We start from the raw sequence: 16,255 nt of genomic DNA on the forward strand, positions 1-16,255 counted from the left end.
AGGTGGGAAGCGAACCTGCAACCCTCAGGTTTCTGGCACAGCCGCTTTACCCACTACGCCATGCCGCCCCCACTACAGTGCAGTGGAAAGGTGGCGTGCATGGTGGATTCCCCACCAATTCTTTTAGATTTCAAAATGCTCATGAGCGGAACAATGAAAGATGGCGTTGTGTACGCTCATACTTGCCAACCCTCACGGATTTTCCGGGTGACTCCCGAAATTCAGCGCCTCTCCCCTGAAAACCTCCCGGGACAAATTTTCTCCCGAAAATCTCCCGAAATTCAGACGGAGCTGGAGGCCACGCCCACTCCAGCTCCATGAGAACCTGACTCAATGTTGTGACCCTCTTAAAGAGTATAATACTGCCATCTACTGTACATAGAATAGAATGTCTGTTCTGAAGCCCACGGGTAAAGAGACGTAACTTCATCACGTCGCCTGGTTATTGACTCCAACCCAATATATTACACCGTCGACGAGCAAAATGAAGAAATACGCTTGCAAGTTCCAGAACGATTGGAAACAAGAATTTCAGATTTTCCAGGAGAGTTCGAAGGGGAAGGGGTATGTTGCCTGTAAATTTTGTAGAACAGACTTCTCCATTGAACACGGTGAACGGATATACTCAGTCATGAACGGTCAGTCAGCGAAGCACAAAGCGTCCGCAGCGCAGCATCGTTCACAACTCAGTATTATATGGGGCACCTTGCAAAAAGGAGACCGGATGGTGTAACTTATGCTGAGACAAAGATGGCCATGCTGATAGCAGGAAGCAACATCTCATTCTCATTTGCAGATATCTACAACAAATCCGTGAAGGATGTTCCCGGATTCGGAGATCGCTCGCCAATACACAAATGGTAGAACAGAAGTTATTCAAATAGTGAAAGGTAAGTGTTGTTGTTGTTTTTAGTAACCAGCAAGCACAGTACAGTTAATAGAACAACTGTGTTTTTATTACTGTGTATTTGATAGGTGCTGTCTGAAATTCAACTTTTTTATTTATTTATATATATAATAAAATAAATATATATAGCTAGAATTCACTTAGTCAAGTATTTCATACATTTATGTATATATATATATATATATATACATATATATATACACATACATATATATATACATTTATTTATATATATACATTTATTTATATATATATATATATATATATATATATATATACATATATGAAATACTCGAGTTGGTGAACTATACGCCACCCCTCTCAACTACGCCCCCCGCCCCGACCACGCCCACCCCCCCACCCCCACCTCCTGAAATCGAAGGTCTCAAGGTTGGCAAGTATGTGTACGCTAAGCGTCTTACCGTCATTGTCAATCGCAAAGGGCACATTGGGAGTAAAGATGTCATAGAAGCAGATCTGGCTGTACTGTGGCGAGCAGTCAGCATCCAGAGCCTCCACTCGTACGATGCGGTCGAAGAGACGTCCCTCGGGGACCGACGCCTCGTAGCGACGCTCCACAAACACGGGAGAGAACTCGTTGACGTCATTGACACGTACGTGCACAGTGGCCCTGAGGGATGAAGAGAAGGGAAGACATGGCGTTTAGAAAAGTTGGGGGGGAAAAAGAGATGTGCAAGATTTCTCAGGAGGATGGACCCACTTGTGGGATTTCTTGCTGTTCACTCCATCAGGACCTTCGCCGCAATCGTAGGCCTGGATGGTGAAGCTGTGCTCCCGCTGGCTCTCGCAGTCCAGCGGCTCCTTGGAGCGGACCAGACCTTCGCCAGTGGAGCGGTCCAGGACCACTGCCTCAAACTGGACAGAACCTGAGCCTGAGGGGCCATTATGGACCCTGAAGCCACAAATTTCACCTGCGGGGGGCAAATGAATAAAGGCAGAAATTATATCTACCGTATTTCCTTCAATTGCCGCCGGGGCGCTAGTTAATTTAAAACCTCTTCTCACTCCTGGGCTTACCAAAGGCATGCGGTAAAAGTAAGCATGAGCTAATTATTTTAAAACCTCTTCTCACTCCTGGGCTTATTACCAAAGGCATGCGGTAAAAGTAAGCATGAGCTAATTATTTTAAAACCTCTTCTCACTCCTGGGCTTATTACCAAAGGCATGCGGTAAAAGTAAGCATGAGCTAATTATTTTAAAACCTCTTCTCACTCCTGGGCTTATTACCAAAGGCATGCGGTAAAAGTAAGCATGAGCTAATTATTTTAAAACCTCTTCTCACTCCTGGGCTTATTACCAAAGGCATGCGGTAAAAGTAAGCATGAGCTAATTATTTTAAAACCTCTTCTCACTCCGGCACTTACCTAAGGTATGCAGTAAAAATTTGAGTGTGATGTAAGCTTGGTCCTTAAATCCTACTGAATAGCTCTTAATCTTCTTCCCTTTATGCCATTTCAATTACTGGTATTGAAATCAGCCTCCTCCATTTTGAAAATGATGACAGGGGAAGTGTCACGAGTTTGACCAGGCGGTAATACTAAGCATGCGCTAATTATTTTGCAAAGCGAATTTGACCCGGCAGTAATTCAAGGCAGGCGCATACTATATGTCCTGCGGCAATTCAAGGAAATACGGTAATTGTACATCTAATAATACTATTGTGGGGGCAGTATAGCTCGGTTGGTAGAGCGGCCGTGCCATCAACTAGAGGGTTGCAGGTTCAATCCCCGCTTCTGCCATCCTAGTCACTGCTGTTGTGTCCTTGGGCAAGACACTTTACCCACCTGCTCCCAGTGCCACCCACACTACTTAAAAAAAAAAGTAACTTAGATATTGGGTTTCACTATGTAAAGCGCTTTGAGTCACTAGAGAAAAAGCGCTATATAAATATAATTCAATTCACTTAATAATACTAAAACGATTTTTATATCACTAGCTAACAACAGCTAGTGATAGGTAGCTTGTCATATGCCACAGTAGTTACAAATACTGTACAGCGTGTCCTATAGCGCAGTGGTTCTCAAAAGGGGGTACTTGAAGGTATGCCAAGGGGTACGTGAGATTTTTTTTAAATATTCTAAAAAAAGCAACAATTAAAAAATCCTTTATAAATATATTCATTGAATAACATCCAAAAAAATATGAATGTAAGTTCATAAAGTGTGAAAAGAAATACAACAATGCAATATTCAGTGTTGACAGCTAGATTTTTTGTGGACATGTTCCATAAATATTGATGTTAAAGATTTCTTTTTTTGTGGAGAAATGTTTAGAAGTAAGTTGATGAATCCAGATGGATCTCTATTACAATCCCCAAAGAGGGCACTTTAAGTTGATGATTACTTCTATGTGGAGAAATCCTTATTTATAATTGAATCACTTGTTTATTTTTCAACAAGTTTTTAGTTACTTTTATGTATTTTTTCCAAATAGTTCAAGAAAGACCACTACAAATGAGCAATATTTTGCACTGTTATACAATTTAATAAATCAGAAACTGATGACATAGTGCTGTATTTTACTTCTTTATCTCTTTTTTTCAACCAAAAATGCTTTGCTGTGATTAGGGGGTACTTGAATTAAAAACATGTTCACAGGGGGTACATCACTGAAAAAAGGTTGAGAACCACTGCTCTAGCTAACTTGCCAGCTTGTCCCATCTATTGTGTGTAGTCAGCTATCTAACAATATGTATATTTATCTTTGTATTTACTATATCCATCTCTGAATTTACATTTGTATCTACGTAATCATATAGCCTTCCTTGGCAAGATTCAGCTAACAAGCCATCTTTAGCTAACTACTTAGCATCAGCTAACAACATTGCCTGCCTGAAAACAAAAATACTGGTACACGAAAACATTTCACTGAGTAATTTACTGATGTACAGAACACGCTGGACGTTTGGACACACCTTCTCAGTCAATGCCGTTGTCTTTATTTTCATGACTATTTACATTGTAGATTGTCACTGAAGGCATCAAAACTATGAATGAACACGTGTGGAGTTATGGACTTAACAAATACAGGTGAAATAACTGAAAACATGCTTTATATTCTAGTTTCTTCAAAATAGCCACCCTTTGTTCTGATTACTGTTTTGCACACTCTTGGCATTCTCTCCATGAGCTTCAAGAGGTAGTCACCTGAAATGGTTTTCACTTCACAGGTGTCATAGTTTTGATGCCTTCAGTGACAATGTACAATGTAAATGAAATAAAGAAAACGCATTGAAATGAGAAAGTGTGTTAACATTTTTTGGCCTGTACTTTAAGTCACTACTTTATTATACAAATAGCATATGTAGGGTATTAAATTATTAAATTACATAAAGTCTAAAATAGTAAAACTAATAATTAATCTTTTTTTATTTCAGAATTCGCCACTCCCCCAAAAATTGCATCTTTATGAATGAATGTGATGAATGTTTATTTATATAGCCCCAAATCACAAATGTCTCAAAGGACTGCACAAATCATTACGACTACAACATCCTCGGAAGAACCCACAAAAGGGCAAGGAAAACTCACACCCAGTGGGCAGGGAGAATTCACATCCAGTGGGACGCCAGTGACAATGCTGACTATGAGAAACCTTGGAGAGGACCTCAGATGTGGGCAACCCCCCCCACTTTAGGGAACGGAAAGCAATGGATGTCGAGCGGGTCTATCATGATACTGTGAAAGTTCAATCCATAGTGGCTCCAACACAGCCGCGAGAGTTCAGTTCAAGCGGATCCAAGACAGCAGCGAGAGTCCCGTCCACAGGAAACCATCTCAAGCGGAGGCGGATCAGCAGCGTAGAGATGTCCCCAACCGATGAGCGCGCTGCTTCATCCTGTACTACTCGAGTGGACCCCTGCCTGCTTGCCTGGATTTTGAACTACCTCACCGACAGGCCACAGTCTGTCAGACTGAAGGACATCACGTCTGACACTAATCAGCAGCACCGGAGCACCGCAGGGAACGGTGCTGGCCCCTCTTCTCTTCACCCTGTACACCGCTGACTTCTTATTTATTTATTTATTTATTTCGGCAATCTTCACATAAAACAAAGAACAACAACGGAAAAAAAAAAAAACACTCATTTGAGCAATGATTGAGCCGAAAGGGTGTAGGTTGAAGCAACGCTTATATAAACCTACCTCATCACAACAACAACAAGCTTCAAAATATATAAAATCTAAAACATGCTTCACTTATATTACTTTTTTTTTTTAAACAATATATAAGCAACATATATGTAGCACACGTCTCATATACACAGTTTAACATTTAAATCAAACATATACATTTGCACACTTATATATATATATATATATTTATATATATATACATTGTATATACACAATTTATTTAAATTACATATAAAGTGGTAATATATACATTTTAATATAACCTATATGTATAATTATGAAATCATAAATTGTATTTATATACATTTTATATATTATTATCTTTCTAAAACAATGTTTGCTCTTCTTTCTTATATTTACTAATGATAAATGATTTAAAAAGCTTTTTAAACTGGTTTATGTTGGTGCTGTGTTTTATTTCATCCTTTAAACAGTTCCATATTTGAACCCCTGCTATTGTTATACTCATTCCTTTCTGCGTTGTTCTACAATATTGGATCTTAAAAAGTAGTTCTCCTCTTAAATGATAATTCCCTTCTCTCTGTAAAAATCTTCTTTGTAACCCTGTTGGAAGTGAATCTTTACTTGCTTTATAAATCATTTGGGCAGTCTTGAGTTGGATGAGATCTGGTAGTTTTAAATCAAATGTTTTTATAAATAATCCATTAGTGTGTTCTCGGGGTCCTGTGTTATGTCTCAGTCTGATGGCCTTTTTTTGCATTATGAATAGTGGTTGGATGTTCGTCCTGTATGTATTTCCCCAAACTTCTAGACAGTAACTCAAATATGGTAAAACAAGTGTACAATAAAGAGTGTGTAATGTGTTTTGCCTTGTTTTACCCAGGACAGCAATACTTCTGGCCAACTTCCCTTTGATGTATGTAATGTGAGACTTCCAGCAGATCCTGTGGTCCAAGATCACACCCAAAAATTTGATTTTATTTACTCTTTCTATACTAACATTGTCTATATATAATTTTACATCTATATCATTTCTCTTATTTCCAAATAACATAAAGTTAGTTTTATTTAGGTTTAATGATCATTTATTCTGCTACAACTCAGAGCTGTGTCACATCCAGAAGTACGCGGATGACACAGCCATCGTCGGGTGCATCAGGGACAACAGAGAGGAGGAGTTTCGGAACCTGGTGAGGGACTTTGTTGTCTGGTGCCACACGAACCTCTTGCAGCTCAATCCATCAAAGACCAAGGAGCTGGTCATTGACTTTGGGAGGTCGAGTCCACGGTCACAACCTATTGTGATCGAGGGAGTTGAGGTACAGACCGTGGACTCATTCAAGTACCTCGGGGTTTGGGTGGACAATAAGCTGGACTGGACTGTTAACACGGACCACCAGTACAAGAAAGGACAGAGCAGGCTGTACTTCCTCAGGAGACTGCACTCCTTCAACATTTGTAGAAAACTCCTGTGGATGTACTACCAGTCTGTGGTTGCTAGTGTTCTGTTCTACATGGTAGTAGGGCTAGTACATATAAGAAGGACAGCTCCAGACTTGAGAAACTGATCAGTTGGGCCGGTTCTACAATGAGAATGAAAGTGGACTCACTGGTGACGGTGGCAGAGAAGAGGACTGTTGACAAACTAGTGAGCATCCTGGATGATGCCAGTCACCCTCTGCATAGTGTTATCAGTAGCCAGAGGAGCCTGTTCAGTGCTAGACTGCTTCATCCCAAGTGCAGGACTAATAGACTCAAGAACTCCTTTGTCCCACACGCCATTAGACTGTACAACTCCTCTCTGGGGCGGGGGGCGGGGGGTACTAGGATGACAGGGGATGCAAAACAATAACAGTGCAATACGTTTTCATAACATGGTCACTACTGCCTACTTTGTCTTGTTATATTCTTATTTTACTGTTATATTTTTATTCCCATTGTTGCTTTTTAGTTTTTATTCTTATTGTAATATTTTTCTATTTTGTTTCCATTTAAACCCCCATTGTTTACTTTTTACTTTTATTTAAATTGATCTCAACTCTGTACACTGCTGCTGGAATTTTAATTTTCCTGAAGGAATCAATAAAGTACTATCTATCTATCTATCTATCTACTCTAATACTTACATTTTCCCCATGAGGATTAAATACATTAAATAAAAATGTTGAAAGGATAGGGGCCTAAAATTCAAAACACTAAAAGTGTGAATTAGAGTATCTTTTTAAATCATTTTTAATAGGTGTTATTTTAATCTTCATGCATCGAACATTTGTGTCCTTATATAAGGCTTTAATATCAATACATCCGTTTTCTACCGCTTGCCCCTTTTGGAGTAGGATTAAAATAACAGATCTTATAAAATACCATACCATTTACCAACCATTAATTAGGATTTAAAACAATAAAAAGAAGAAGCATGAATTGATTTACAAGTTGAAAAACTTATTCTGGTGTTACCATTTAGTGGTCAATTGTACGGAATATGTACTGAACTGTGCAATCTACTAATAAAAGTTTCAATCAATCAATCAAAAGTGCATTTCAAACATAAAAGATGCAGACTTCCTTGGGTTATCATTGGCAATAAACTGCAGAGAGGAAGAGAGATGAACGTTGCTGACACTCGATGCAAAAAAGTATGTCATCCAGTCTCTTATTCTGAGTGACACCAGCCCCCATTACATTCTGGAAAGTCCTTCTAGTTGCGCTATAATAATTTGAAGGCCATGCTTATTTTCAGGTCCCAGGGTGCTCGCATGATAGAGTGGCTGACTGCTCCTGCAATGATGGCTTCAATTACACTACTGTGCTCTAAAAATAGAGGCCCTCGGCAGGGCTAATATGGAGGAAAATACATTGGCCAATGACAAACTACAAGAAGAAATCATCTCCTCTAAGGATGTTCGGGTCATTTAATGTACTGTACCGGCGTAGTGCAGAGGAGCGTCTTTATCCAGGGCGAAGAGCGGCGGGTTGAGGAGCACGGTGTTGTCGTTCTCCATAACGATTCCCTGGTACTCGGTCTCGATCCATGGCTTGTGTTTATTGGCTGGAACAAAAAAGGAGGGTTAAAGGGAGCTATTAGAGGAGACCGACTTACAGAACATATTTTCAACATTGGGGAATACACAATAAATGCATTTAGCCATGGGAAAACACAACTCTGCTGCTCTTATGTTGCTGCAAACACAAGGAAGAAAACTTGACAGAATATCTTACTACTCCTTTTCGGGCATGTTGTAAGGAAAATGTGATGTAACTGGTTAAAAAACGGCACACATGTTCAAAATAAACTTCAACCGATCAAAAACATTACGGCTGCGAATCTTTGGGTGTCCCACGATTCGATTCAATGTCGATTCTTGGGGTCACGATTTGATTCAAAAGAGATTTTCTTTTTTCAATTCAACACGATTCTCGATTCAAAAACGATTTTTTCCCGATTTAAAAGGATTCTGTATTCATTCAATACATAGATTTCAGCAGGATCTACCCCAGTCTGCCGACATGCTAGCAGAGTAGTAGATAAAAAAAGGCTTTTGTAATTGTAAAGGACAATGTTTTATCAACTGATTGCAATGATGTAAATTTGTTTGAACTATTAAACGAACCGAAAATATGACTTATTTTATCTTTGTGAAAACATTGGACACAGTGTGTTGTCAAGCTTATGAGATGCCATGCAAGTGTAAGCCACTGTGACACTATTGTTCTTTTTTAAATTTTTTATAAATCCATCCATCCATCTTCTTCTGCTTATCCGAGGTCGGGTCACGGGGGCAGCAGCCTAAGCAGAGAAACCCAGACTTCCCTCTCCCCAGCCACTTCGTCTAGCTCCTCCCGGGGGATCCCGAGGCGTTCCCAGGCCAGCCGGGAGACATAGTCTTCCCAACGTGTCCTGGGTCTTCCCCATGGCCTCCTACCGGTTGGACGTGCCCTAAACACCTCCCTAGGGAGGCGTTCGGGTGGCATCCTGACCAGATGCCCGAACCACCTCATCTGGCTCCTCTCCATGTGGAGGAGCAGCGGCTTTACTTTGAGTTCCTCCCGGATGGCAGAGCTTCTCACCCTATCTCTAAGGGAGAGACCCGCCACACGGCGGAGGAAACTCATTTGGGCCGCTTGTACCCGTGATCTTATCCTTTCGGTCATGACCCAAAGCTCATGACCATAGGTGAGGATGGGAACGTAGATCGACCGGTAAATTGAGAGCTTTGCCTTCCGGCTCAGCTCCTTCTTCACCACAACGGATCGGTACAACATCCGCATTACTGAAGACGCCGCACCGATCCGCCTGTCGATCTCACGATCCACTCTTCCCTCACTCGTGAACAAGACTCCTAGGTACTTGAACTCCTCCACTTGGGGCAGGGTCTCCTCCCCAACCCGGAGATGGCATTCCACCCTTTTCCGGGCGAGAACCATGGACTCGGACTTGGAGGTGCTGATTCTCATTCCGGTCGCTTCACACTCGCCTGCAAACCGATCCAGTGAGAGCTGAAGATCCCGGTCAGATGAAGCCATGTCTAATGATAATGTTAATGAGGGATTTTTAATCACTGCTATGCTGAAATGATAACTAATATTGATACTGTTGTTGATAATATTCATTTTTGTTTCACTACTTTTGGTTTGTTCTGTGTGGTGTTTGTTTCTTCTCTCAATTGCTCTGTTTATTGCAGTTCTGAGTGTTGCTGGGTCAGGTTTGCTTTTGGAATTGGATTGCATTGTTATGGTTTTGCTTTGCTCTGATTAGGGGGTACTTGAATTAAAAAAAATGTTCACAGGGGGTACATCACTGAAAAAAGGTCGAGAACCACTGCCAGAGATCATTTAATCGCAAGCCGGATCTGGCCCGCGTGTCTTGACTTTGACACAGGCTTTAGGGGTTTTAACAGAAACACAGCACAATTTGCTACACACCATTAAGGGTTGTTAAAATTATTAAACGAAGGCTATCAGTATTACACGTATGCTAGCACGTTTTCCACAATCTTTAGGCAGCACCAAAAATCCAAGCTTTCACAAGAATCCAGTATAAGTGTCCTATGAGTCTCATGGTCCCTGAGCAGCTTCTGCACAGCAGAACAATGACAACCTGATCACATTTTTGTCACGTCTATGGTTCATGTTTTGTTTTGGTCAGGCTATGTTTAGTTTTTTGGACATTTTAGTTCTGTTTTGCATTTCCTTGAATGTCTTACCATGCCAACTGATTTAGTTTTCTGTCATGTCTGATCATGAGTTTTGTATGGCCATACTACCCTGAGCATCCCCAATCTCATCTGTTCTCAAAGCTAAGCAGTGTCTGGCCTGGTTAGTACTTGGATGGGAGACTGCCTAGGAATACCAGGTGCTTTTGACCCTTTGGACTCTAAGTTCCTTTTTTTTTTTGACACCCTGTTTTGTTAGCATGACAACCAATCAGTTCACCTGTCTTGTCTCACACCTGTTTTCACTTATCATGTTCATTATTTAAGCCATAGTTACCAGGTAGTCAGTCTGGCAACATCACCTCATTCACGCCCTCGATTATCTCCTTCATGCCTTGCAATGCTGTCCATTTTGTCCACGTAAGTTTTTGTTATTCATGCCACTGGGCAAGTGTTTTGTTTCATGTTTGTAGTTTATAGTCTTTGTGCTAGTCTTTTGTTTCTTAGCCCAGTTTTTTGTACCGCCATTGTGCGCGCTTTTTGTTGGTTCCTATTTTTAGTTTTGGTGTTAAAATAAAGATGTCTTTAGCTTCACGCCGTTTCCACTCCATTCGCTTTGCACCTCGGGAAAACAAACCAAGACCAAGTCTGACAATTTTCCCCCTTTTTATTAACCCTTACATCATTTATCGACTGGCCATCAATCAGCTACACATGATTTCCAACTCAAGCGCCCAAGGTTTTTTCTGTGAATTTAACCTTTAATTGCCAATTAATTATTCATGCCAGCGCTGGATGTTCAGTGCTGGTGGATCAAAAGGCCAAGTTAATGAGCAAGAAGGAAGAATTGTTCAACACACTGCAGCAAAGTCACACTGTCTCCATTTTTTTTTTCTTCGTCTATTGACCTGCAGCTCCTTTCGCAAGTTAGAAAATCAGAGGCTGCACAAAAAAAGCTGTCACGCCATCTTATCTGTGAGGAAGATGGCAAGACAGCTTTAAAGACAAGACTGGATTAAGGGCTTAATACCGTATTGAGGCAAATATGAGACGTATTTCGGTTAGAAAAAGGACCGATGGTCTTATTTCCGAGGACTATAGATTTATACATACAAAGTGAGTCAGTGCTTTTTTTTCCCGGTCACTCCCTTGCACATTCATAAATGTCACCATTTTTTTTTTTTTAAAAGAGCTCGTCTTATATTTGGTGTGCAGAATGACAACATGTGAGACTAAACGGATGTCAGTAGTCAAAAATCAAATATAGTGATGCCTTCAATGTTCAATTATTATTTATATAGCCTTAAATCACAAGTGTCTTAAAGGGCTGCAAAAGCCACAACAACATCCTCGGTTCAGAGCCCACATAAGGGCAAGGAAAAACTCCCAACCCAGTGGAATGTCTATGAGAAACTTTGGAGAGGACTGCGGATTTTATTTATTTTACTTAGATTTTTATTTGTTTGGATTGGTTTTACCCTTTAAAACCGTTTTTAATCATATTTATTTTGTATTATTATTTTTATAATGGTTTAATTTTGCATTCAGTCATTGGTGGAGCTAAGGATTTTTGAATATTGTTGTGCAGCACTTTGGAAGCATTTATGTTGTTTAAATGTGCCAGGGGTCGGCAACCCAAAAATGTTGAAAGAGCCATATTGGACCAAAAATACAAAAACAAATCTGTCTGGAGCCGCAAAACAAATTTAAAAGCCATATTACATACAGATAGTGTGTCATGAGATATGGAGTGAATTAAGAGGACTTAAAGGAAACTACATGAGCTCCAATATAGCTACAAATGAGGCATAATGATGCAATATTTACATATAGTTAACCTAAATAGCATGTTAGCATTGATTAGCTTGCAGTCATGCACTGACCAAATATGCCCGACTAGCATTCCACACATGTCAAAAATATCAACAAAACTCACCTTTGTGCATTCATGCACAGCATTTAAAGTTTGGTTGACAAAATGAGACAGAAAAAGAAGTGGCATAAAACACGTCCTAGAAAGTCGGAGAAAGTTGTCCATGTAAAACAAACCACGGTGAGTTCAAAGACCGTCAAAATTAGTAGGACAAAACGGCGCTCGTCAAATACTCGAATCAGTGAAGCATGTTTAATACAAACAGTGTGCTTTATAACAATTAGCGAGGTTTGTGTCATGTTTGTCCTCCTACAGAAACCATATTAAAACAAAAAATATATTTTTTCCCTTCATCTTTTTTCATTTTTCATACATTTTTGAAAAAGCTCCAGAGAGCCACTAGGGCGGCGCTAAAGAGCCGCATGCCGACCCCCGCTATATACAAATAAAGCGTATTGGATTGGATTGACGCGCGAGAGGGTCGAACATAATATTGTGAAAGTCCAGTCCATAGTGGATCTAACACAATAGTGAGAGTCCAGTCCATAGTGGGGCCAGACCTAATACCTAAACTTGAAAGTGTTTTAATCAATCAATCAATCAATCAATCAATGTTTATTTATATAGCCCTAAATCACAAATGTCTCAAAGGACTGTAAAAACCACTACGACTACGACATTCTCGGAAGAACCCACATAAGGGCAAGGAAAACTCACACCCAGTGGGACGCCAGGGACAATGATGACTATGAGAAACCTTGGAGAGGACCTAATTGTTATGCTTTAGTTGTAAGCGAGAATTGGAGTTACAAGCATCCCCGGCGTTAGTTGGCATAGCAAATGTCCCAGTGCACCCTGTAAGATCTGGCCAAAACAGGTCTAACTCGCTAGCATTAGTGAGTGTAAAGGACCGCACTGAGAAGAAGTGGATGATATTCATTGAATTTAAGAAAGAAATCATATAAAACATGACGAGCATGTAGTCAACTCAGCAATGCAAGCCAGTCTATACCATAATAAAGCAGAATCAGTCCAACACCAGCAAATAATGTTAAAATAATATGTGAACGGTGGACATTTATCCAAGTAAATATGAAAAAGCTGCTGATGGTGTGTTTGACAGAGAAGCAGCTGTAAAGAGATACCGTAGAAGCCCATGGTAAATTTTCTGCATTGTCATACAAGTACTTCATAAAACTACTGATGTTGTTTAAAGTACATGTTATTGTATTGTTTTACACAATATTTATGATCTAAAAGTTTGTTTTTCTTATTAAAAGGCATGTTACATGTTAAAATTGTGCAAGCATCAATCAAATGGATTTCAATTCATTTCATTGGGAGATGTTGATTTGAGATACAAGTGTTTTAAGTTAAGAGCTCCATCACAGAACCAATTAAGTTGGTAAATCAAGGTACTACTGTCTAGTACTTTCTAAGGTCACATCATTTAGTAGGGCCTTATTCAGGGGTTACCCACCTTTTTGAAACCAAGAGCTACTTCTTGGGTACTGATTAATGCCAAGGGCTACCAGTTTGATACACACTTCAATAAATTGCCAGAAATAACCAATTTGCTCAATTTACCTTTAATAAATAAATCTATATATATTAAAAAAATGGGTATTTCTGTCTGTCGTTCCGTCGTACATTTTTTTTGCTTTTACGGAAGGTTTTTTGTAGAGAATAAAAGATGAAAAAAACCCTTAATTGAATGGTTTAAAAGAGGAGAAAACAGGAAAAAAATGAAAATAAAATTTTAAAACATAGTTTATCTTGAATTTCGACTCTTTTTAAAATTCAAATTTTAACCAAAAAAAAGAAGAGAAAAACTAGCTAATTTGAATCTTTTTGAAAAAATTAAAAAAAGAATTCATGGAACATCATTAGTCATTTTTCCTGATTAAGATTAATTTTAGAATTTTGATGACATGTTTTAAATAGGTTAAAATCCAATCTGCACTTTGTTAGAATATTTAAAAAATTGGACCAAGCTATATTTCTAACAAAGACAAATCATTATTTCTTCTACATTTTCCAGAACAAGAATTTTAAAAGAAATTCCAAAGACTTTGAAATAAGATTTAAATTTGATAATAAAGATTTTCTAGATTTGCCGGAATAATTTTTTTGAATTTTAATCATAAGTTTGAAGAAATGTTTCACAAATATTCTTCTTCGAAAAAACAGAAACTAAAATGAAGAATTAAATTCAATTTTTTTTATTATTCTTTACAATGAAAAAAATTAATTTACTTGAACATTGATTTAAATTGTCAGGAAAAGGAAGGAATTTAAAAGGTAAAAAGGTATATGTGTTTAAAAATCCTAAAATCATTTTTAAGGTTGTATTTTTTCTCTAAAATTGTCTTTCTGAAAGTTATAAGAAGCAAAGTAAAAAAATAAATGAATTTATTTAAACAAGTGAAGACCAAGTCTTTAAAATATTTTCTTGGATTTTCAAATTCTATTTGAGTTTTGTCTCTCTTAGAATTAAAAATGTGGAGCAAAGCGAGACCAACTTGCTAGTAAATAAAAAAAATAGAGGCAGCTCACTGGTAAGTGCTGCTATTTGAGCTACTTTTAGAACAGGCCAGAGGGCGACTCATCTGGTCATCACGTTGGTGACCCCTGTTCTCATTCATTCATTTTGAGGAATTATGATGCAAATATTATGAATTTTGCATATTTTTTATCATTAACACAAAACAGTCATGTTTACAGAAATGTTGGCGGATATTAAAAACATTTCAGACGTTGTTAGAAATCAAACAAAGGTCTGAGAAAATAAGAATATAACCATTATACACGTCCCTATTCTCTATTTCCACAGTCTTTTTTTTTTAAATCATTTATCTCCCGCCCTCGACTGACTCCCCTCCCTCCCTCGCCTCCATGTAGTATTAATCTGAGCATCAGGCTTGTGGATTACATTCAGGATTACAGATTGAGAGGCATTCCATCTCTCTGTCTCCCTTGGCACTCCTCCTGCCTCTGTCACTCTATCTCGCCACAACACGCCTGCCACCATTGGCCAACGCGTCTTCCTGACACCACCTGATCTCTCAGACCACATTCACCCTTCCTCCTCCTTCCTCGTCTGCTGCGTCTTTTCAACCATGACTGCTGCTGCTGCTCCTTCTCTGCCGCCTCTCCATCCCCCCATCCTTCCCTGACGCCGCATCCCTCCTCATCTTTCCCCAACATCTCTCCAACCCCTCCTCTTACGTGATATTTACAACGCTGACTTGAAATCAGTAGGATAATAAATCAGATGCTAGAGGAAGGAAATAAGAGTCACAACACGCACATGGAAGGATTTTCTTTTGCAAAATTTGCTTGCCAGTTTGTTTTAGGCACGACTGTAACAGCTGTCGAGTCCTAATATCTTGAAAACTGACTGTATATCATAAATACATCTCTTTTGTTTATTTAAATAAAAATATCAGAATGACTAGTGGCTTTATTAAAAGTACTTAATATAGTCAATAGCCAATTTAATTTAAAATTATGTAAACATATACAGTGGGGCAAAAAAGTATTTAGTCAGCCAGCGATTGTGCAAGTTCTCCCACTTCAAATGATGACAGAGGTCTGTCATTTTCATCATAGGTACACTTCAACTGTGAGAGACAGAATTCCCATTGCAGGAATTTTACATAATGTATTTTAAATTATGGTGGAAAATAAGTATTTGGTCAACCATTCAAAGCTCTCACTGATGGAAGGAGGTTTTGGCTCAAAATCTCAGGATACATGGCCCCATTCATTCTTTCCTTAACACGGATCAATCGTCCAGAAAAACAGCCCCAAAGCAACTCAGTATTCTTCTTCCTCCAAACACAAGGAGTTGAGTTTATAGCAAAATGGATACATGGATGATACAGCAGAGGATTGGGAGAATGTCATGTGGTCAGATGAAACCAAAATAGAACTTTTTGGTATAAACTCATCTGGTGGTGTTTGGAGGAAGAAGAATACTGAGTTGCATCCCAAGAACACCACACCTACTGTGAAGCATGGGGGTGGAAACATCATGCTTTGGGGCTGTTTTTCTGCTAAGGGGACAGGACGATTGATCCAAAACCTCCTTCCATCAGTGAGAGCTTTAAATGGATGACCCAATTCTTATTTTCCACCATCATTTACAAATAAATTCTTTAAAATTCCTGGATTTTTTTTTCCACATTCTGTCTCTCACAGTT

At 39.1% G+C, this 16,255-nt stretch overlaps 1 protein-coding gene across 1 annotated transcript in view; it reads right to left on the reverse strand.

The window, feature by feature from the left end:
- Positions 1-16,255, reverse strand: part of clstn3 (calsyntenin 3) — an 80,048-nt gene that overhangs the window by 60,990 nt on the left and 2,803 nt on the right. The window contains exons 3-5 of the mRNA XM_061914859.1: positions 7,951-8,073; positions 1,629-1,839; positions 1,330-1,538 (exon numbers count right to left, since the gene is read on the reverse strand). Coding sequence (XP_061770843.1) covers positions 1,330-1,538; positions 1,629-1,839; positions 7,951-8,073 — 543 coding nt within the window. The remainder of the gene's footprint in view (positions 1-1,329; positions 1,539-1,628; positions 1,840-7,950; positions 8,074-16,255) is intronic.

The sequence above is a fragment of the Nerophis ophidion genome, linkage group LG11 (assembly GCF_033978795.1).
Source record: "Nerophis ophidion isolate RoL-2023_Sa linkage group LG11, RoL_Noph_v1.0, whole genome shotgun sequence".
Classification (NCBI taxonomy): domain Eukaryota; kingdom Metazoa; phylum Chordata; class Actinopteri; order Syngnathiformes; family Syngnathidae; genus Nerophis; species Nerophis ophidion.